General features: G+C 34.6%; 1 protein-coding gene across 1 annotated transcript in view; it reads right to left on the reverse strand.

The window, feature by feature from the left end:
• The window catches only part of LOC144845129 (COMM domain-containing protein 4-like), a 122484-nt gene extending 107472 nt beyond the window's left edge, over positions 1–15012 (reverse strand). Inside the window, exon 1 of the mRNA XM_078702288.1 lies at positions 14856–15012. Within this exon, the coding sequence (XP_078558414.1) occupies positions 14856–14858 (3 nt within the window). The 5' untranslated portion in view covers positions 14859–15012. The remainder of the gene's footprint in view (positions 1–14855) is intronic.
• Positions 15013–25256: the final 10244 nt, after the last annotated feature.

Genomic DNA, 25256 nt, shown 5'->3' on the forward strand with positions numbered 1-25256 from the left:
ATAGGAGGTGCACAACTTCACGTAAATGCCCATATGTTGACAAAGTTATGAAATGTTATGTTTACAAGTTTTTGAGATACGTGAGACACAAAAATGAGGGAGAAAGAAATAAGAAAAACTAGACATGAAACTCGTCACTTTGACGAGTTAGTTATCCGCACCACGACAAACGCCACGTGCACGTCATACGTTGGAATATTGCACACGGATAAAGATTATGGCATTATGACAAGAACTGAAGAATATGATATGCTGTTAGTGCTGAATTCTGTCAATTTTGTGTCATATAGTATATACATGCAAACAGTATAAGCTGTATACATATTACATACAGTGTAGAATAGGTGAAATTACAGGACCCGCCATTTATTCCAATTTTTAACATGGCGACGGTATCAAAATGAAACACTTAGATAGCAATTTCAGAAGGAAATTATCTCAGGAACAACATATTAACGTGTAGAAGAAATTTGAATACGTAAAATATAGATGCGCACCCTTTTAAATGTGATGAACTATTACGCAAAATATGAAAATACGACTTTTTTTATTCAACTGGCCATATGATGACGTCACAACATCTGATTGGCAAAATGTTTACATGAATTCGTATCTACAATCCAATAGCTTCAAGAAAACGTTTAATCGTGATTATCACATTTTATTCTTACGAGCTATAACAGATTGAAATTTACTGTAAAGATGAAATTAATGCCACACGTAACTTAAATTTGTAGGCATGATGACGTCATAAAAATTAAAATATTTTTAACTCATGCTAAAGATAGTTCATTGACCTAGACAATATCAAAATCGGGGTGAAAATGGAAAACGGATAAGTAGAGATGCGCTCTATTAAATGTGATGAGCTATGACGAAAGATACAAAAATCCTAAATTTTATATTCGCGTGGCCATACGATGACGTCACAATGTCCGGTTAACCATATTATTACATGATCTGATATCTACAACTCATCAACTTCAAGAATATGTCATCCACAAAAAGTTGACCGTCCAGTTTAGAAATTACGACTGTTTAAAAAAAGGCATAATTTTGACAAATTTTGACGAATTCTTAAACTTTTTCATCAAAAACTCGCGAAAATTATCCAATTCTACGTGCCCGTATGACGTGATTTTAAGTCGAAATTGTTTAAAAGTTTGTAAAATTACTAGAAAAAGGCTGGAAAAACATAAATCACGCAAAAAAAAAAGTTTTTTTGCGCTACGTGCGCACGCATGCGTAAAAAAATTGCGCGCGCCTGGGAATTTTTGACATGCTTAAAATGACATGAAACGCGTAGAAAGTTGATTAGTAATTGATTTTTCGCATTTTGAAATTTTAAACGCGCGTGCGCGCGTAACTTCGTGTGAAACATGTCATTTTTTGTCCACAGAAAGTTAGCGCATGATATAAATTAAACTTTTGCTAAGTTTCATTTGAAATTCTTATATGGTTTTCGATCTATGTTAAATACGCGAAAAACGTAAAAACGCGCGTAAGTCACGTTGCGCAACTCTGACGTCATTCATAATAAGAGGTGCACAACTTCACGTGAATGCCCATATGTTGACAAAGTTATGAAACGTTAACTGTACACGTTTTAGAGATACGCTCTGCACAAAAATGACGGAAAGAAAGAAGAATACAGAAAAAAAAAAGATGAAACAGGACAGTTCCAAGGAGTTATCCGCTGAATGCGGATAACTAAAAAAAAGTAACAGGACGATTACAAGGAGTTATCCGCTACTAAGCGGATAACTAACTAGACATGAAACTCGTCACTTTGACGAGTTAGTTATCCGCACAACGACAAACGCCACGTGCACGTCATACGTTGGAATATTGCACACAGATAAAGATTATGGCATTATGACAAGAACTGAAGAATATGATATTGTTAGTGCTGAATTCTGTCAATTTGTGTCATATAGTATATACATGCAAAGAGTATAATCTGTATACATATTACATACAGTGTAGAATAGGTGAAATTACGGGACCCGCCATTTATTCCAATTTTTAACATGGCGACGGTATCAAAATGAAACACTTAAATAGCAATTTCTGGAGGAAATTATCTCAGGAACAACATATTAACGTGTAGAAGAAATTTGAATACGTAAAATATAGATGCGCACCCTTTTAAATGTGATGAACTATTACGCAAAATATGAAAATACGACTTTTTTTATTCAACTGGCCATATGATGACGTCACAACATCCGATTGGCAAAATGTTTACATGAATTCGTATCTACAATCCAATAGCTTCCAGAAAACGTTTTAATCGTGATTATCACATTTTATTCTTACGAGCTATTACAGATTAAAATTTACTGTAAAGATGAAATTAATGACCCACGTAATTAAAATTTTTAGGCATGATGACGTCATAAAAATTAAAATATTTTTATCTCATGCTAAAGAAAGTTGATTGACCTACACAATATATAAATTTAGGAGAAAAAGGAATACAGATAAGCGTGATGCGCTCCATTGAATGTGATGAGCAATAACGAAAGAGACAAAAATCCTATATTTTACATTCGTGTGGCCATACGATGACGTCACAATGTTTTTTTAGCCTTATCGATGCATGATCCGATATCTACAACTCATCAACTTCTAGATTTTGTAATAAAAATAAACGGTTCACGGTTTACTTTAGAAACTATGACTGTTTAAAAAAAGACATAATTTTGACGATTTTTTAAGCTTTTTCATAAAAAACGCGCACGAATTGTCTAATTCAACGTGTTCGTATGGCGTTATTTAAACTGGAAAAGGTCTAAATTGTTTTCAAAATTACTAGGAAAGACTTGAAAAATATAATTCAAGAGAAAAAAATATGTTTTTAACGCTACGTGCGCACCGCGTGCGTAAAAAATTGCGCGCCCGTGGGAATTTTTGACATGCTCAAAATGACAAGAAACGCATAAAAAGTTGATTAGAAATTAATTTTGCGCATTTTGAAATTTTAAATGCGCGTGCGCGCGTAACTTCTTGTGAAACATGCCATTTTTAATCTGTAGAAAGTTTGCCCCTGATATGACTTAAATTTTGTCAAAGTGTCAATACTAAATGACTTTTGGTTTTTAATCTATAATCAATCATTGAAATTCATATAATTGCGCGTAAGTCACGTTGCGCAACTATGACGTCATTCAAAAATAGGAGGTGCACAACTTCACGTAAATGCCCATATGTTGTCAAAGTTATGAAATGTTATGTTTACACATTTTAGAGAAACGCGACTCACAAAAAGGAAGGAAGGATCCAAGAATAATACAGAAAAAAACTATTGATCCCATACAATAACAAGGAGTTATCCGCTTGGTATACCAAGCGGATAACTAAAAAGATGATGAAACAGGACAGTTACAAGGAGTTATCCGCTGAATGCGGATAACTAATAATACAGAAAAAAATATTGATCCCATACAATAACAAGGAGTTATCCGCCAAGTGCGGATAACTAAAAAGATGATGTTGATTTCGTACAATCACAAGAGGTTATCCTGCAACTTCGTTGCGGATAACCAACTAGACATGAAACTCGTCACTTTGACGAGTTAGTTATCCGCACCACGACAAACGCCACGTTCACATCATACGTTGGAATATTGCACACAGATAAAGATTATGGCATTATGACAAGAACTGAAGAATATGATATGCTGTTAGTGCTGAATTCTGTCAATTTTGTGTCATATAGCATATACATGCAAACAGTATAATCTGTATACATATTACATACAGTGTAGAATAGGTGAAATTACGGGACCCGCCATTTATTCCAATTTTTAACATGGCGACGGTATCAAAATGAAACACTTGGATAGCAATTTCAGAAGGAAATTATCTCAGGAACAACATATTAACGTGTAGAAGAAATTTGAATACATAAAATATAGATGCGCACCCTTTTAAATGTGATGAACTATTACGCAAAATATGAAAATTTGACCTTTTTAATTAAACTTGTCATATGATGACGTCACAACATCTGATTGACAAAATGTTCACATGAATTCGTATCTACAATCCAATAGCTTCCAGAAAACGTTTTAATCGTGATTATCACATTTTATTCTTACGAGCTATAACAGATTAAAATTTACTGTAAAGATAAAATTAATGACCCACGTAATTTAAATTTTTAGGCATGATGACGTTATAAAAATTAAAATATTTTTAACTCATGCGAAAGAAAATTGATTGACCTAGATAATATTAAAATCTCGGAGAAAATGGAAGACGGATAAGCGTGATGCGCTCCATTGAATGTGATGAGCAATAACGAAAGAGACAAAAATCCTATTTTTTACATTTGTGTGGCCATACGATGACGTCACAACATCCGTAAGGAAAAAATTCTGCATGAATTCATATCTACAACATATCTGCTTACATATTAAGTTAAAAAACTCGGGGGTAACGGTTGATCCTGAGGAGCTATAATAGATTCAAAATAGGCATAATTTTGACAATATTTTGTAACTTTTGCAACTAAAACGCATGCAAATGGTCTAAATCAACGTGTACGTATGACGTCATTTTAATTTGAAATGATGTCAATCTTTTTAAAAATGACTAGGAAAGGCTGGAAAATCACAATTTAATAGAAAAAAACATGATTTTCATGCTGCGTGCGCACTGCACGCATAAAATTGTTCGCGCGCGCGGGAAATTTTGACATGCGCAAAATGTCATGAATGGCGTAAAAAGTTGATTAGAAATTAATTTTGCGCATTTAAAAATTTTAAATGCGCGTGCGCGCGTAACTTCTTGTAAAACACGCCATTTTTAGTTAACTAAAAGTTTGCCCTTGATATGACTTAAATTTTCATAAAGGGTAAAAAAAAAATTACGCTTGGTTTTTAAGCTATGATCAATCATAAAAAATCATAAAATCGCGCGTAAGTCACGTTGCGCAACTCTGACGTCATTCAAAAATAGGAGGTGCACAACTTCACATAAATGCCGATATGTTGACAAAGTTATGAAATGTTATGTTTACCCATTTTAGAGATACGCTCTGCACAAAAAGTGAGGGAGAAAGACAGAAGAATAATACTAGACATGAAACTCGTCACTTTGACGAGTTAGTTATCCGCACAACAAACGCCACGTGCACGTCATACGTTAGAATTTTGCACCCAGAAAAAGATTATGGCATTATGACCTGATCTGAAGAATATGATATGTTGTTAGTGCTGAATTCTGTCAATTTTGTGTCATATAGTATATACAGTATAAACAGTATAATCTTTATACATATTACATACAGTGTAGAATAGGTGAAATTACGGGACCCGCCATTTATTCCATTTTTTAACATGGCGACGGTATCAAAATGAAACACTAAAATACCAATTTCGGAAGGATATTATCTCAGCAACAACATATTAGCGTGTAGAAGAAATTTGGATACGTAAAATATAGATGTGCGCTCTTTTAAATGTGATGAACTATGACGCAAAATATGAAAATACGACTTTTTTTATTCAACTGGCCATATGATGACGTCACTACATCTGATTGACAAAATGTTCACATGAATTCGTATCTACAATCCAATAGCTTCCAGAAAACGTTTTAATTGTGATTATCACATTTTATTCTTACGAGCTATAACAGATTAAAATTTACTGTAAAGATAAAATTAATGACCCACGTAATTTAAATTTTTAGGCATGATGACGTTATAAAAATTAAAATATTTTTAACTCATGCGAAAGATAGTTGATTGACCTAGATAATATTAAAATCTCGGAGAAAATGGAAGACGGATAAGCGTGATGTGCTCCATTGAATGTGATGAGCAATAACGAAAGAGACTAAAATCCTATTTTTTACATTTGTGTGGCCATACGATGACGTCACAACATCCGTAAGGAAAAAATTCTGCATGAATTCATATCTACAACATATCTGCTTACATATTAAGTTAAAAAACTCGGGGGTAACGGTTGATCCTGAGGAGCTATAATAGATTCAAAATAGGCATAATTTTGACAATATTTTGTAACTTTTGCAACTAAAACGCATGCAAATGGTCTAAATCAACGTGTACGTATGACGTCATTTTAATTTGAAATGATGTCAATCTTTTTAAAAATGACTAGGAAAGGCTGGAAAATCACAATTGAATAGAAAAAAACATGATTTTCATGCTGCGTGCGCACTGCACGCGTACAATTGTTCGCGCGCGTGGGAAATTTTGACATGCGCAAAATGTCATGAATGGCGTAAAAAGTTGATTAGAAATTAATTTTGCGCATTTTAAAATTTTAAATGCGCGTGCGCGCGTAACTTCTTGTAAAACACGCCATTTTTAGTTAACTAAAAGTTTGCCCATGATATGACTTAAATTTTCATAAAGGGTAAAAAAAAAATTACGCTTGGTTTTTAAGCTATGATCAATCATTAAAAATCATAAAATCGCGCGTAAGTCACGTTGCGCAACTCTGACATCACTCAAAATAGGAGGTGCACAACTTCACGTAAATGCCCACATGTTGTAAAAGTTATGAAATGTTATGTTTACACATTTTAGAGATACGTGAGCCACAAAAAAACGGGAAAGAAATAAGAATAATACAGAAAAAAAAAAATATTGATCCACTACAATAACAAGGAGTTATCCGCTACTAAGCGGATAACTAATAAAATTGAAACAGGACGATTACAAGGAGTTATCCGCTAGTAGCGGATAACTAATAATACAGAAAAAAAAAATATTGATCCCATACAATAACAAGGAGTTATCCGCCAAGTGCGGATAACTAAAAAAAAAAAAAAGATGATGAAACAGGACAGTTACAAGGAGTTATCCGCTGAATGCGGATAACTAATAATACAGAAAAAACTAGATTTGAACTCGTCATTTTGACGAGTTCGGGTTATCCGCGCAAACGCAACATGCACATACTTTAAACTATATGAACCTCGACGATTATTAGGCCATCATAAGACATGAATTAAGTATGTTTACAGTGCTGAATTGTACCTATTTTGTAGCATACAGCATATTACAGTGTTTACAGAATACATTGTATGTTATATACAGTGTAGCATAGACGAAATTACGAGACCCATGTTTTAAATCCAATTATTAACACGATGACGTCATCAAATTGACATATAAAGATAACTATTTTAGAAGATAATTATCTAAATAATTACATTAATACAAATTTGAAGAATTTTGGGCACGTAAAAGTGAGATGCGCTCTCGTTTAAACGCAATGAACTTTTGCGCAAGAGATGAAAATATGACTTTTTGAATTCAACTGGCCATATGACGACGTCACAACATCTGATTGGCAAAATATTCACATGAATTTGTATTTACAATCCAATAGCTTCCAGAAAACGTTTTAATCATGATTATCACTTTTTATTCTGACGAGTTATAACAGATTGAAATTTACTGTAAAGATGAAAACAGGTGACCCACGTTATTTACATTTTTAGACATGATGACGTCATAAAAATTAAAATATTTTTAACTCATGCGAAAGATAGTTGATTGACCTAGACAGTATTAAAATATATGAGGAAATGGAATACGTATAAGCGAGATGCGCTCTATTTAATGTAAAACAGTAAAAAATCCTATATTTTACATTCGTGTGGCCATACGATGACGTCATAACATCCGAGTTGTAAAGGTTCTGCATGAATTCATATCTTCAACATATCTGCTTACATATTAAATTAAAAAAATTGGGGGTCGTGGATGATCCCGAGGAGCTATAATAGATTAAAAATAGGCTTAATTTTGACAATATGTTGTCACTTTTGCAACTAAAACGTGCGCAAATGGTCTAAATCAACGTGTTCGTATGACGTCATTTTAATTTGAAATGATGTAAATCTTTTTTAAAATGACTAGGAAAGGCTGGAAAATTACAATTCAAGGGAAAAAAACATGATTTTCGTACTCCGTGCGCACCATACGCGTAAATTATTTTGCGCGCGCGGGAATTTTTGACATGCTCAAAATGTCATGATCAGCGTAGAAAGTAGATTAGAAATTAATTTTGTGCATTTTGAAACTTTAAATGCGCGTGCGCGCGTAACTTCGTGTAAAACATGCCATTTTTAATCCATAGAAAATTGACCCATGATATGAATTATAATTTTATTAAGTTTCATGAAACAATATTTGTTGGTTCTAAAGTTATGATCAGTTATAGAAATTCATAAAATCGCGCGTAACTTACGCAACGCGGATCTGACATCGTCCAAAAGCTTAGCTGCACATCTACACTTCAATGTCAATCTTTTTACTAAGTTATACAAAGTTATGTTCACAAGCAATAGAGATATGCTGGTCACAAATATCCGGGAAAGAAAGAAGAATAACAAAGAATATGAAAAAAAAAGAAATTTACAATCACATAGGTTATCCTGCAACTAAGTTGCGGATAACCAAAAAAAAAAAGATGATGAAACAGGACAGTTACAAGGAGTTATCCGCTGAATGCGGATAACTAAAGAAGAAGACTAGATTTGAACTCGTCACTTTGACGAGTTAGTTATCCGCACGACAAATGCCACGCGCACGTCATACTTTGGAATTTTGCACACGGAAAAAGATTATGGCATTATGACCTGAACTGAAGAATATCATATGCTGTTAGTGCTGAATTCTGTCAATTTTGTGTCATATAGTATATACAGTGCAAACGGTATAATCTGTATACATGTTACATACAGTGTAGAATAGGTGAAATTACGGGACCCCCGGTTATTCCTATTTTTAACATGGCGACGGTATCAAAATGAAAAACTAAGATAGTAATTTCGGAAGGACATTATCTCAGCAACCACATATTACCGTGTAGAAGAAATTTGAATACGTAAAATATAGATGCGCGCCCTTTTAAATGTGATGAACTATTACGCAAGAGATGAAAATATGACCTTTTGAATTCAACTGGCCATATGATGACATCACAACATCCGATTGGCAAAATATTCACATGAATTCGTATCTACAATCCAATAGCTTCCAGAAAACGTTTTAATCATGATTATCACGTTTTATTCTGACGAGCTATAACAGATTGAAATTTACTGTAAAGATGAAAATAAGTGACCCACGTTATTTACATTTTTAGACATGATGACGTCATAAAAATTAAAATATTTTTAACTCATGCGAAAGATAGTTCATTGACCTAGATAATATTAAAATCTCGGAGAAAATGTAAGACGGATAAGCGTGATGCGCTCCATTGAATGTGATGAGCAATAACGAAAGAGACAAAAATCCTATTTTTTACATTTGTGTGGCCATACGATGACGTCACAACATCCGTAAGGAAAAAATTCTGCATGAATTCATATCTACAACATATCTGCTTACATATTAAGTTAAAAAACTCGGGGGTAACGGTTGATCCTGAGGAGCTATAATAGATTCAAAATAGGCATAATTTTGACAAAATTTTGTCACTTTTGCAACTAAAACGCGCGCAAATGGTCTAAATCAACGTGTTCGTATGACATCATTTTAATTTGAAATTATGTCAATCTTTTTTAAAATGACTAGGAAAGGCTGTAAAATCATAATTCAAGAGAAAAACACATGATTTTCATGCTCCGTGCGCACCTTACGCGTAAATTTTTTTGCGCGCGTGGGAATTTTTGACATGCTCAAAATGTCATGATCAGCGTAGAAAGTTGATTAGAAATTAATTTTGCGCATTTTGAAATTTTAAATGCGCGTGCGCGCGTAACTTCTTGTAAAACATGCCATTTTTAATCCATAGAAAGTTTGCGCTTGATATGACTTAAATTTTCAGTAAGTGTCAATACAAAATGACTTTTGGTTTATAATCTATGATCAATCATTGAAATTCATAAAATCGCGCGTAACTTACGCTGCGCAACTCTAACGTCATATAACGAAGTTTCCTGCACATCTACAGCTACAGGTCAATCTTATGACAAAGTTACACAAAGTTATGTCTACAAAAATTTTAGATATAGCTGCAACAAAAATCCGGGAAAGAAAGAAGAATAAAGATGAAACTAGATTTGAACTCGTCACTACGGACGAGTTAGGTTATCCGCAGCCCAAAAGCCACGTGCACGTCATACGTTAGAATATTACGCGCAGAAAAACGATTATGCTATTGGAAAAAATGTTAGTGCGCTCTCTATTTTGCGTCACGTCAAAGTATATACAGTATACACTATATACTGTATACGTACTACATACAGTTCAGAATAGGTGAAAATTTAGTGCCCAAAGTTAATGACGCTTTTGACCATGATGACGTCATCACAATTTTAAAAATGGTAAATCATGTGAAAGATAATTGATTGACCTAGACAATATAAAAAAATGGAGGGCAATAGAATACGGATAATTGGAGATGCGCTCTATTAAATGTGATGAGCTATGACGAAAGAGACAAAAATCCTATATTTTATATTCGAGTGGCCATACGATGACGTCACAATGTCCGGTTAGCCATATCGATTCATTATTCAATATCTAAAACTTATCAACTTCCAGAATCTGTAATTTAAAAAAATTTCACCACGTAGTTTAGAATCTATGACTTTTTTAAAAAAGGCATAATTTTCACGAATTTTTGAACTTTTTTATCAAAAACGCGTGCGAATTGTCCAATTCTACGAGCTCGTATGACATGATTTTAAGTCAAAATAGTTTAAAAGTTGGTAAAATTACTAGAAAAGGCTGGAAAAACAAAAATTAAGGAAAAAAAAGGTGTTTTTGCGCTAAGTGCGCACGCACGCGTAAAAAAATTGCGCGCGCGTGGGAATTTTTGACATGCTTAAAATGCCATGAAACGCGTAGAAAGTTGATTAGAAATTGACTTTTCGCATTTTGAAATTTTAAACGCGCGTGCGCGTAACTTTCTGTGAAACATGCCATTTTTAATCCATAGAAAGTTTGCGCTTGATATGACTTAAATTTTCACTAAGTTTCAAAACAAAATGACTTCTAGTTTTTAATCTATTATCAATCATTGAAATTCATAAAATGGCGCGTAAGTCACGTTGCGCGACTCTAAAGTCAAAAAACTAAACGTCCTGCACATCTACCGCTACAGGTCAATATTATGACAAAGTTACACAATCTTATGTTGGCCATAATTAGAGATATGCGTGCAACAAAATTCGTGGAAAGAAAGAAGAAAATAGAAAAAAAAGAAAAAAAATATAAAAAAAAAAGATCCTGACAATAACAAGGGGTTATCCGCCAAGTGCGGATAACCAAAAAAAAAAAGATATTTACAATCACAAGGGTTATCCGCAACTTTATAAGTTGCGGATAACCAAAAAAAAAAAGATATTTACAATCACAAGGGTTATCCGCAACTAAGTTGTGGATAACCAACTAGATTTGAACTCGTCACTTTGACGAGTTCGGGTTATCCGTGCAAACGCAACATGCACATACTTTAAACTATATGAACTTCGACAATTGTTATGCCATCCTATGACATGAATTAAGTATGTTTACAGTGTTGAATTGTACCTATTTTGTAGCATACAGCATATTACAGTATTTACAGAATACATTGTATGTTATATACAGTGTAGCATAGACGAAATTACGAGACCCGTCTTTTAAATCCAATTACTAACACGATGACGTCATCAAATTGACATATAAAGATATTTTATATTAAGATAATTATCTAAATAATTACATTAATACAAATTTGAGGAATTTTGGGCACGTAAAAGAGAGATGCGCTCTCGTTTAAATGCAAGGAACTTTTACGCAAGAGATGAAAATATGACCTTTTGAATTCAACTGGCCATATGATGACATCACAACATCTGATTGGCAAAATATTCACATGAATTCGTATCTACAATCCAATGACTTCCAGAAAACGTTTAAATCATGATTATCACTTTTTATTCTGACGAGCTATAACAGATTAAAATTTACTGTAAAGATGAAAATAAGTGACCCATGTTATTTACATTTTTAGACATGATGACGTCATAAAAATTAAAATATTTTTAACTCCTGCGAAAGATAGTTGATTGACGTAGACAATATTGAAATCTCGGGGGAAATGGAATACGTAAAAGCGAGATGCGCTCTGTTGAATGTGATGAGCAATAACGAAAGAGACAAAAATCCTATATTTTACATTCGTGTGGCCATACGATGACGTCATAACATCCGAGAGGTAAAAATTCTGCATGAATTTATATCTACAATTTATCTTCTTGAGTAATAAGTTAAAAAAATTGGGGGTCACCTTCGATCCTGAAGAGCTATAATAGATTAAAATTAGGCTTAATTTTGACAATATGTTGTCACTTTTGCAACTAAAACGCGCGCAAATGGTCTAAATCAACGTGTTCGTATGACGTCATTTTAATTTGAAATGATGTCAATCTTTTTTAAAATAACTAGGAAAGACTGTAAAATCATAATTCAAGAGAAAAACACATGATTTTCATGCTCCGTGCGCACCTTACGCGTAATTTTTTTTGCGCGCGTGGGAATTTTTGACATGCTCAAAATGTCATGATCAGCGTAGAAAGTTGATTAGAAATTAATTTTGTGCATTTTGAAATTTTAAATGCGCGTGCGCGTGTAACTTCTTGTGAAACATGCCATTTTTAATCCATAGAAAGTTTGCCCATGATATGACTTAAATTTTCACCAAGTGTCAATATAAAATAACTTTTGGTTTATAATCTATGATCAATCATTGAAATTCATAAAATCGCGCGTAACTTACGCTGCGCGACTCTAACGTCATATAACAAAGTTTCTTGCACATCTACAGCTACAGTTCAATCTTTTGACAAAATTATACAATCTTATGTTCACAAGTAATAGGGGATATGCTGGTCACAAAAATCCGGGAAAGAAAGAAGAATAACAAAGAAGATGAAAAAGATATTTACAATCACAAGGGTTATCCGCAACTTTACAAGTTGCGGATAACCAAAAATATTGATCCACTTCAATCACAAGGAGTTATCCGCTACTAAGCGGATAACTAATGAAAAAAAAGATATTTACAATCACATGGGTTATCCGCAACTAAGTTGCGGATAACCAAATAGGCTATCGCTCTACAGAGAGCGATAGCCTAATAACGTTTTTTTAGTAATTTATTATATATATTATATCAAAATTGTCAATATCATTAAAATACGGATTGTTAACACATTGACTGCCAAGGCATTTTCCGTAATTTCTGTCCCAGTGCCAAGTCCCGTTTACATATTAAATTACAGTTTGAAAGTGTAACATCTGGTCACAGACTATCATGATGTCATTCAAAATACGATGGCGGGAAAAACCGTTGAGACGTATAAATACGTCACTGGCAATGGTCCAACAATTTTATTGACTTTGCCAGGAACGTAAATATACGTCGGGGATTTTCCGCGCTAAAATCGGTCAAACTGTTCATATACGTCATTGTCCACGCTCATACGTCATTGTCCACGTGCATTATTATTTTTATTTACTATTAGCGCAATTTATGACATGTTTGAGATGATTATATTGAGTGTGAGGGCGCCATCGTATCAACCATATTCAATGCATGAGGGAATAAACACAAACAAACATATGACATTTATTTTTAGATTATCGTTTACGTACATCATTCATAAACTGCCATGCGATAATTCCTGTTCCAATCACCACTGCCAGCGATTCTACATACAATACAAAAGTGCTACGATTTTGACGTAGTATTACGTCTTGGCAAGTAGCGACACGCAATTTTTGACGTATAAATACGCCGTGGCAGTGAACGTGTTAAACACCTTTAAAAACTTGATAAATACCCAAAAAAAAAGAATATGAATTTGGTCTAAAGTGAGATGTTTCGGCCCACAAAGTGGGATGTTTCGGACCAAAAGTGGGCCGAATCGTCCCACCAAAAGTGGGGCGAATAGTCCCGGGCCAAATCGTCTCAGGGCCGAATCGTCCCTGAACCGGATTTGTTGCTCTGGTAAGTATCAGTTTGGGTATCTGGTAGTATTTAGTACCAGTAAAACACGTTGGGCCCGATCGTCTAAACATGTTGGGTCCGATCGTTGGGGTTGAACGTTCACACAGTTGGACCCGAACGTCCAAGTTACGCAGTTACGCCCGAACGTCCACATACAGTTGGGCCCGAAAGCCCACACGCGTTGTGGTACCCAATCCATTAGGTTCAGGGACGATTCGGCCCTGAGACGATTCGGCCCGGGACTATTCGGCCCACTTTTGTCGAGACGATTCGGCCCACTTTTGGGCCGAAACATCCCACTTTTGTGGGCCGAAACGTCTCACTTTAGACCAAATTCATATTCATTTTTTTTTTATTTATCAAGTTTTTAAAGGTGTTTAACAATCCGTATTTTATTGATATTGACAAAGCTGATATAATATATATAATAAATTACTAAAAAAACGTAATTTTATATTCAATTTATTACTTTGAAAACCTTGTTTATTTCGTGCATTCGCCAAGCGGCCAACAGAGGGCGTAACTTGTTTACATCGTTCGCGTGACTAAAAAATGATTATTTTCGACAATGTTTTCAAAATGTTTGCTTTATTGCATCTTTATCCCTAGTAGTGCTACCCCATAGTCTCTCTGAAAATAAAGTTTGGGGAGAAAAGCTTATTTTATGCTTATAAATGCATATCAAAGCCGATAAATGTAAGTGTGCCGAATCGTCTCAGGGCCGAATCGTCCCGTTACCATCCATACACTAGGTCTATAGGGCCTAGGCCTAGTCCTGGGCTTATTTCGATAGAATGTCAAGCTAGGCTTAGCAGGGCCTAGGGCTAAGGGTTAAAACATTGTTTTCACAAAACTTACCATTATTGCAGCTTCCTTCCTAGTATAGCCTAGGCTATATTAAACCGGATCAGGACAGGTGCCGGCCGTTCGACGACTTGTATGGACTAGCCTATACCATTATAAAAAGGGGATCCAGTCAAGTCGCCCCATCGCAAAGTCGCCTCATACTAAGTCGCCCAATACGAAGTCGCCCCATCGCAAAGTCGCCCCAAAACAAAGTCGCCCCGGCACAGTCGCCCCATCGCAAAGTCGCCCCATTACAAGGTCGCCCCAACGCAAAGTCGCCCACGGTTTTATTTCGGTATAACAGCTGTTCTAAGAAATCCAACCCCCCCCCCCCATAATTCTCAACCCCCCTTAACAACGCATGCGCGAAAAGGGAGTTTTTCATGTTTACACTGATCTTCGCTGGCTTGGAGGGGAGGTTGAAAATTTTAGCTAAGCTAAAACTTTCAACCCCCCGTGAAAGTTAAGCCCCCCCCCCCCCCCACCTCCCTTCATTTTGACTGACCATCTCCCATCTCTTATAGCAGAACCACATAGTTACCTAAAAACAAAAAATAAATAAACATGGATATTACGAGGGCCTTTTCATAATCATAATTTTATTTTTTTAATAATACAATTTTCAGAATGTCTCCCTCTGTTTTACAAAGAAGTTCTGATTCATTTTTTCATAATCGATCGGTTGTCAACACTATGTCAAATTAATATAAATAGTTTTATTGGTTTTATTTAAGAACCATTTTGTTTGCGGGGTTCGTTTTCATGGCCTATCTAAAATGTTCAACCCCCAACCCCCCCTCCCCCAGAAAGAATTCCCCCCCCCCCCACCTTCTGTTTAAAGAAGTTCTGAATCGATTTTCATCATTATTTTTTCATAATCGATCAGTTCTCAACACTAAAAAAAATTGGTTTTAAGTCCGACTATCATAGAAATTGGTGGGGGTTCGTTTCCTCAGCATATAACCATGAGGTAGGCCTACTTGTCTAAAATCGTCAACCCCCCTGTGAAAGAATGTCTCCCCTCAGTTTAAAGAAGTTCTGAATCGATTTTCATCATTATTTTTTCATAATCGATCAGTTCTCAACACTATGTCAAATATCAATACAAACAAAATTTGGTTTTGAATATCATAGAAATTGGAGTGGGGTTCGTTTGCATGGCCTATCTAACATTTTCAACCCCCCTGTGAAAGAATGTTCCCCCCCCCCCCCCCTCTGTTTAAAGAAGTTCTGAATCGATATTCATCATTATTTTTTCATAATCGATCAGTTCTCAACACTATGTCAAATATCAATAAAACAAAATTTGGTTTTAAATCAGAATATCATGGAAATTGGAGGGGGGTTCATTTTCATGGCCTATCTAAAATTTTCAACTCCCCCCCCCCCCCCCCACCTCTGTTTAAAGAAGTTCTCAATCGATATTCATCATTATTTTTTCATAATCGATCAGTTCTCAACACTATGTCAATTATCAATACAAAAAAAATGGTTTTAAATGCGATTATCACAGAAATTGGAGGGGGGTTCTTTCCACAGCATATAACCAGATAGGCCTACTTCTTAAGGTTGATTAATGGCTTAAAATATCTAATCCAAAATCTGTCATTCTTAAATTGTTTTATGATGTTAAAGGTCGAGGGGTTGGTAGACTTCATTCTTTTGAAAATATTTGTTTCTTTTAAATAAACAACTGGTCAATCAGCTAGTAATATTGCAGGTCACCGGTACTGTCAGTATACAGTTGTTAAATTTTATAATATTGAAAATTTTAAACTACATCACATTACACAATCTAAAATGTTTGTTTAAAAAAAAACTTATCTAGGCTCACTTCTGCACATGATGTAACATCTTGTATTTTTATGTATGCGTAGAGAATTATTTAATAAACGAAACGAAATGTTCAACCCCCTGTGACGAAATTTCCCCCTCAGTTTTAAGAAGTTTTGAATCGATATTCATCATTATGTTTATTGTAATCGATCAGTTCTCAACACTACGTTAATTATCAATACAAACAAAAATTGGTTTTAAATCAGAATATCATAGAAATTGGAGGGGGGGGGGGGGGGGGTTCGTTTTCATGGCCTATCTAAAATTTTTAACCCCCCTGTGAAAGAATGTTCCCCCTCTGTTTAAAGAAGTTCGGAATCGATTTTCATCATTGTTTTTTCATAATCGATCAGTTCTCAACACTATGTCAATTATTAATACAAAATGAATTTGGTTTTAAATCAGAATATCATAGAAATTGGAGGGGGGGGGGGGGTTCGTTTTCATGGCCTATCTAAAATTTTTAACCCCCCTGTGAAAGAATGTCCCCCCTCTGTTTAAAGAAGTTCGGAATCGATTTTCATCATTGTTTTTTCATAATCGATCAGTTCTCAACACTATGTCAATTATTAATACAAAATGAATTTGGTTTTACATCAGAATATCATAGAAATTGGAGGGGGGTTCGTTTTCATGGCCTATCTAAAATTTTCAACCCCCCTGTGAAAGAATGTCCCCCCTCTGTTTAAAGAAGTTCGGTTCGGAATCGATTTTCATCATTGTTTTTTTTCATAATCGATCAGTTCCCAACACTATGTCAATTATTAATACAAAATGAATTTGGTTTTAAATCAGAATATCATAGAAATTGGAGGGGGGGGGGGGGGGGTTCGTTTTCATGGCCTATCTAAAATTTTCAACCCCCCTGTGAAAGAATGTCCCCCCTCTGTTTAAAGAAGTTCGGAATCGATTTTCATCATTGTTTTTTCATAATCGATCAGTTCTCAACACTATGTCAATTATTAATACAAAATGAATTTGGTTTTACATCAGAATATCATAGAAATTCGAGGGGGGTTCGTTTTCATGGCCTATCTAAAATTTTCAACCCCCCTGTGAAAGAATGTCCCCCCTCTGTTTAAAGAAGTTCGGAATCGATTTTCATCATTGTTTTTTCATAATCGATCAGTTCTCAACACTATGTCAATTATTAATACAAAATGAATTTGGTTTTACATCAGAATATCATAGAAATTGGAGGGGGGTTCGTTTTCATGGCCTATCTAAAATGTTCAACCCCCCTGTGAAAGAATGACCCCCTCTGTTTAAAGAAGTTCTGAATCGATATTCATCATTATTTTTTCATAATCGATCAGTTCTCAACACTATGTCAATTATCAATACAAAATGAATTTGGTTTTAAATCAGAATATCATAGAAATTGGAGGGGGGTTCGTTTTCATGGCCTATCTAAAATTGTCAACCCCCCTGTGAAAGAATGTCCCCCCTCTGTTTAAAGAAGTTCGGAATCGATTTTCATCATTGTTTTTTCATAATCGATCAGTTCTCAACACTATGTCAATTATTAATACAAAATGAATTTGGTTTTACATCAGAATATCATAGAAATTGGAGGGGGGTTCGTTTTCATGGCCTATCTAAAATGTTCAACCCCCCTGTGAAAGAATGCCCCCCCCCCCCCCCCCTCTGTTTAAAGAAGTTCGGAATCGATTTTCATCATTGTTTTTTTCATAATCGATCAGTTCTCAACACTATGTCAATTATTAATACAAAATGAATTTGGTTTTACATCAGAATATCATAGAAATTGGAGGGGGGTTCGTTTTCATGGCCTATCTAAAATTTTCAACCCCCCTGTGAAAGAATGTCCCCCCTCTGTTTAAAGAAGTTCGGAATCGATTTTCATCATTGTTTTTTCATAATCGATCAGTTCTCAACACTATGTCAATTATTAATACAAAATGAATTTGGTTTTACATCAGAATATCATAGAAATTGGACGGGGGTTCGTTGTCATGGCCTATCTAAAATGTTCAACCCCCCTGTGAAAGAATGACCCCCTCTGTTTAAAGAAGTTCTGAATCGATATTCATCATTATTTTTTCATAATCGATCAGTTCTCAACACTATGTCAATTATCAATACAAAATGAATTTGGTTTTAAATCAGAATATCATAGAAATTGGAGGGGGGTTCGTTTTCATGGCCTATCTAAAATGTTCAACCCCCCTGTGAAAGAATGTCCCCCCTCTGTTTAAAGAAGTTCGGAATCGATTTTCATCATTGTTTTTTCATAATCGATCAGTTCTCAACACTATGTCAATTATTAATACAAAATGAATTTGGTTTTACATCAGAATATCATAGAAATTGGAGGGGGGTTCGTTTTCATGGCCTATCTAAAATTTTCAACCCCCCTGTGAAAGAATGTCCCCCCTCTGTTTAAAGAAGTTCGGAATCGATTTTCATCATTGTTTTTTCATAATCGATCAGTTCTCAACACTATGTCAATTATTAATACAAAATGAATTTGGTTTTACATCAGAATATCATAGAAATTGGAGGGGGGTTCGTTTTCATGGCCTATCTAAAATGTTCAACCCCCCTGTGAAAGAATGACCCCCTCTGTTTAAAGAAGTTCTGAATCGATATTCATCATTATTTTTTCATAATCGATCAGTTCTCAACACTATGTCAATTATCAATACAAAATGAATTTGGTTTTACATCACAATATCATAGAAATTGGAGGGGGGTTCGTTTTCATGGCCTATCTAAAATTTTCAACCCCCCTGTGAAGGAATGATCCCCCCTTTGTTTAAAGAAGTTCTGAATCGATATTCATCATTATTTTTTCATAATCGATCAGTTCTCAACACTGTCAATTAGCAATACAAAAAAAATTGGTTTTAAATGCGATTATCACAGAAATTGGAGGGGGGTTCTTTCCACAGCATATAACCAGATAGGCCTACTTCTTAAGGTTGATTAATGGCTTAAAATATTTAATCTAAAATCTGTCATTCTTAAATTGTTTTATGATGTTAAAGGTCGAGGGGTTGGTAGACTTCATTCTTTTGAAAATATTTTTTTCTTTTAAATAAACAACTGGTCAATCAGCTAGAAACATTGCAGGTCACCGGTACTGTCAGTATACAGTTGTTAAATTTTATAATAATGAAAATTTTAAACTACATCACATTACACAATCTAAAATGTTTGTTTAAAAAAAAACTTATCTAGGCTCACTTCTGCACATGATGTAACATCTTGTATTTTTATGTATACATAGAGAATTGTTTAATAAACGAAACGAAATGTTCAACCCCCTGTGGCGAAATTTCCCCCTCAGTTTTAAGAAGTTTTGAATCGATATTCATCATTATGTTTATTGTAATCGATCAGTTCTCAACACTACGTTAATTATCAATACAAACAAAAATTGGTTTTAAATCAGAATATCATAGAAATTGGAGGGGGGGGGGGGGGGGTTCGTTTTCATGGCCTATCTAAAATTTTCAACCCCTCCTGTGAAAGAATGTCCCCCCTCTGTTTAAAGAAGTTCGGAATCGATTTTTATCATTGTTTTTTCATAATCGATCAGTTCTCAACACTATGTCAATTATTAATACAAAATGAATTTGGTTTTACATCAGAATATCATAAAAATTGGAGGGGGGTTCGTTTTCATGGCCTATCTAAAATTTTCAACCCCCCTGTGAAAGAATGTCCCCCCTCTGTTTAAAGAAGTTCGGAATCGATTTTCATCATTGTTTTTTCATAATCGATCAGTTCTCAACACTATGTCAATTATTGATACAAAATGAATTTGGTTTTACATCAGAATATCATAGAAATTGGAGGGGGGTTCGTTTTCATGGCCTATCTAAAATTTTCAACCCCCCTGTGAAAGAATGTCCCCCCTCTGTTTAAAGAAGTTCGGAATCGATTTTCATCATTGTTTTTTCATAATCGATCAGTTCTCAACACTATGTCAATTATCAATACAAAATGAATTTGGTTTTACATCAGAATATCATAGAAGTTGGAGGGGGGTTCGTTTTCATGGCCTATCTAAAATTGTCAACCCCCCTGTGAAGGAATGATCCCCCCTTTGTTTAAAGAAGTTCTGAATCGATATTCATCATTATTTTTTCATAATCGATCAGTTCTCAACACTGTCAATTAGCAATACAAAAAAAATTGGTTTTAAATGCGATTATCACAGAAATTGGAGGGGGGTTCTTTCCACAGCATATAACCAGATAGGCCTACTTCTTAAGGTTGATTAATGGCTTAAAATATCTAATCTAAAATCTGTCATTCTTAAATTGTTTTATGATGTTAAAGGTCGAGGGGTTGGTAGACTTCATTCTTTTGAAAATATTTTTTTCTTTTAAATAAACAACTGGTCAATCAGCTAGAAACATTGCAGGTCACCGGTACTGTCAGTATACAGTTGTTAAATTTTATAATATTGAAAATTTTAAACTACATCACATTACACAATCTAAAATGTTTGTTTAAAAAAAAACTTATCTAGGCTCACTTCTGCACATGATGTAACATCTTGTATTTTTATGTATACATAGAGAATTGTTTAATAAACGAAACGAAATGTTCAACCCCTGTGGCGAAATTTCCCCCTCAGTTTTAAGAAGTTTTGAATCGATATTCATCATTATGTTTATTGTAATCGATCAGTTCTCAACACTACGTTAATTATCAATACAAACAAAAATTGGGTTTAAATCAGAATATCATAGAAATTGGAGGGGGGGGGGGGTTCGTTTTCATGGCCTATCTAAAATTTTTAAAGAATGTCCCCCCTCTGTTTACAGAAGTTCGGAATCGATTTTCATCATTGTTTTTTCATAATCGATCAGTTCTCAACACTATGTCAATTATTAATACAAAATGAATTTGGTTTTACATCAGAATATCATAGAAATTGGAGGGGGGTTCGTTTTCATGGCCTATCTAAAATTTTCAACCCCCCTGTGAAAGAATGTCCCCCCTCTGTTTAAAGAAGTTCGGAATCGATTTTCATCATTGTTTTTTTTCATAATCGATCAGTTCCCAACACTATGTCAATTATTAATACAAAATGAATTTGGTTTTAAATCAGAATATCATAGAAATTGGAGGGGGGGGGGGGGGGTTCGTTTTCATGGCCTATCTAAAATTTTCAACCCCCCTGTGAAAGAATGTCCCCCCTCTGTTTAAAGAAGTTCGGAATCGATTTTCATCATTGTTTTTTCATAATCGATCAGTTCTCAACACTATGTCAATTATTAATACAAAATGAATTTGGTTTTACATCAGAATATCATAGAAATTCGAGGGGGGTTCGTTTTCATGGCCTATCTAAAATTTTCAACCCCCCTGTGAAAGAATGTCCCCCCTCTGTTTAAAGAAGTTCGGAATCGATTTTCATCATTGTTTTTTCATAATCGATCAGTTCTCAACACTATGTCAATTATTAATACAAAATGAATTTGGTTTTACATCAGAATATCATAGAAATTGGAGGGGGGGGGGGGGTTCGTTTTCATGGCCTATCTAAAATTTTTAACCCCCCTGTGAAAGAATGTCCCCCCTCTGTTTAAAGAAGTTCGGAATCGATTTTCATCATTGTTTTTTCATAATCGATCAGTTCTCAACACTATGTCAATTATTAATACAAAATGAATTTGGTTTTACATCAGAATATCATAGAAATTGGAGGGGGGGGGGGTTCGTTTTCATGGCCTATCTAAAATTTTTAACCCCCCTGTGAAAGAATTTCCCCCCTCTGTTTAAAGAAGTTCGGAATCGATTTTCATCATTGTTTTTTCATAATCGATCAGTTCTCAACACTATGTCAATTATTAATACAAAATGAATTTGGTTTTACATCAGAATATCATAGAAATTGGAGGGGGGTTCGTTTTCATGGCCTATCTAAAATTTTCAACCCCCCTGTGAAAGAATGTCCCCCCTCTGTTTAAAGAAGTTCGGAATCGATATTCATCATTGTTTTTTTTCATAATCGATCAGTTCCCAACACTATGTCAATTATTAATACAAAATGAATTTGGTTTTAAATCAGAATATCATAGAAATTGGAGGGGGGGGGGGGGGGGTTCGTTTTCATGGCCTATCTAAAATTTTCAACCCCCCTGTGAAAGAATGTCCCCCCTCTGTTTAAAGAAGTTCGGAATCGATTTTCATCATTGTTTTTTCATAATCGATCAGTTCTCAACACTATGTCAATTATTAATACAAAATGAATTTGGTTTTACATCAGAATATCATAGAAATTGGAGGGGGGGGGGGGTTCGTTTTCATGGCCTATCTAAAATTTTTAACCCCCCTGTGAAAGAATGTCCCCCCTCTGTTTAAAGAAGTTCGGAATCGATTTTCATCATTGTTTTTTCATAATCGATCAGTTCTCAACACTATGTCAATTATTAATACAAAATGAATTTGGTTTTACATCAGAATATCATAGAAATTGGAGGGGGGTTCGTTTTCATGGCCTATCTAAAATTTTCAACCCCCCTGTGAAAGAATGTCCCCCCTCTGTTTAAAGAAGTTCGGAATCGATTTTCATCATTGTTTTTTCATAATCGATCAGTTCTCAACACTATGTCAATTATTAATACAAAATGAATTTGGTTTTAAATCAGAATATCATAGAAAATGGAGGGGGGGGGGTTCGTTTTCATGGCCTATCTAAAATTTTCAACCCCCCTGTGAAAGAATGTCCCCCCTCTGTTTAAAGAAGTTCGGAATCGATTTTCATCATTGTTTTTTCATAATCGATCAGTTCTCAACACTATGTCAATTATTAATACAAAATGAATTTGGTTTTACATCAGAATATCATAGAAATTGGAGGGGGGTTCGTTTTCATGGCCTATCTAAAATTTTCAACCCCCCTGTGAAAGAATGTCCCCCCTCTGTTTAAAGAAGTTCGGAATCGATTTTCATCGTTATTTTTTCATAATCGATCAGTTCTCAACACTATGTCAATTATCAATACAAAATGAATTTGGTTTTACATCAGAATATCATAGAAATTGGAGGGGGGTTCGTTTTCATGGCCTATCTAAAATTTCCAACCCCCCTGTGAAGGAATGACCCCCCTTTGTTTAAAGAAGTTCTGAATCGATATTCATCATTATTTTTTCATAATCGATCAGTTCTCAACACTATGTCAATTATCAATACAAAAAAAAATTGGTTTTAAATACGATTATCACAGAAATTGGAGGGGGGTTCTTTCCACAGCATATAACCAGATAGGCCTACTTCTTAAGGTTGATTAATGGCTTAAAATATCTAATCCAAAATCTGTCATTCTTAAATTGTTTTATGATGTTAAAGGTCGAGGGGTTGGTAGACTTCATTCTTTTGAAAATATTTGTTTCTTTTAAATAAACAACTGGTCAATCAGCTAGTAATATTGCAGGTCACCGGTACTGTCAGTATACAGTTGTTAAATTTTATAATATTGAAAATTTTAAACTACATCATATTACACAATCTAAAATGTTTGTTTAAAAGAAAACTTATCTAGGCTCCCTTCTGCACATGCATTTTATTATGTAACATCTTGTATTTTTATGTATGCGTAGAGAATTGTTTAATAAAAGAAACGAAATGTTCAACCCCCTGTGACGAAATTTCCCCCTCAGTTTTAAGAAGTTTTGAATCGATTTTCATCATTATTTTTTCATAATCGATCAGTTCTTAACTATGTCAATTATCAATACAAAAAAAAATTGGTTTTAAATACGATTATCACAGAAATTGGAGGGGGGTTCTTTCCACAGCATATAACCAGATAGGCCTACTTCTTAAGGTTGATTAATGGCTTAAAATATCTAATCCAAAATCTGTCATTCTTAAGTTGTTTTATGATGTTAAAGGTCGAGGGGTTGGTAGACTTCATTCTTTTGAAAATATTTTTTTCTTTTAAATAAAAAACTGGTCAATCAGCTAGTAATATTGCAGGTCACCGGTACTGTCAGTATACAGTTGTTAAATTTTATAATATTGTCAACCCCCCTGTGAAAGAATGTCTCCCCCACCCGCCTCTGTTTAAAGAAGTTTTGAATCGATATTCATCATTATTTTTTTCATAATCGATAAGTTCTCAACACTATATCAAATATCAATACAAACAAAATTGGTTTTAAATCAGAATATCATAGAAAATGGAGAGGGGGGGGGGGGGGTGGGGGGTACGTTTTCATGTCCTATCGAAAATTTACAACGCCCCTAAAGACGTTCTGAATTGGTATTCATCATTATTTTGTTATAATCGATTACAGGGTAGTTCAGTGGGTGTTTATTGACAGAAATCCAAATAGCCTAGTACTACTAGTATACTACTACGGTGTTGTTCTATTGACAAAACTACATGGTGCGGTATTTAAGTTGAGTTATTGTACCACCAATTGTGTTTGAAATTATTATGAGTATATTCATTACTTTGAATGGTGCAAGAATTCTATTTAAAATGTCATCACTGAAGAGTACACTGCGCAGTACTTGATGGACCAGGCTGCCAGGCAAAACAGATCAATCCAAAAATATCTGAATGATGATTGGGTATTGGTTCACTAT

Source organism: Antedon bifida, chromosome 1, assembly GCF_963402885.1.
Source record: "Antedon bifida chromosome 1, ecAntBifi1.1, whole genome shotgun sequence".
Taxonomy (NCBI): Eukaryota; Metazoa; Echinodermata; class Crinoidea; order Comatulida; family Antedonidae; genus Antedon; species Antedon bifida.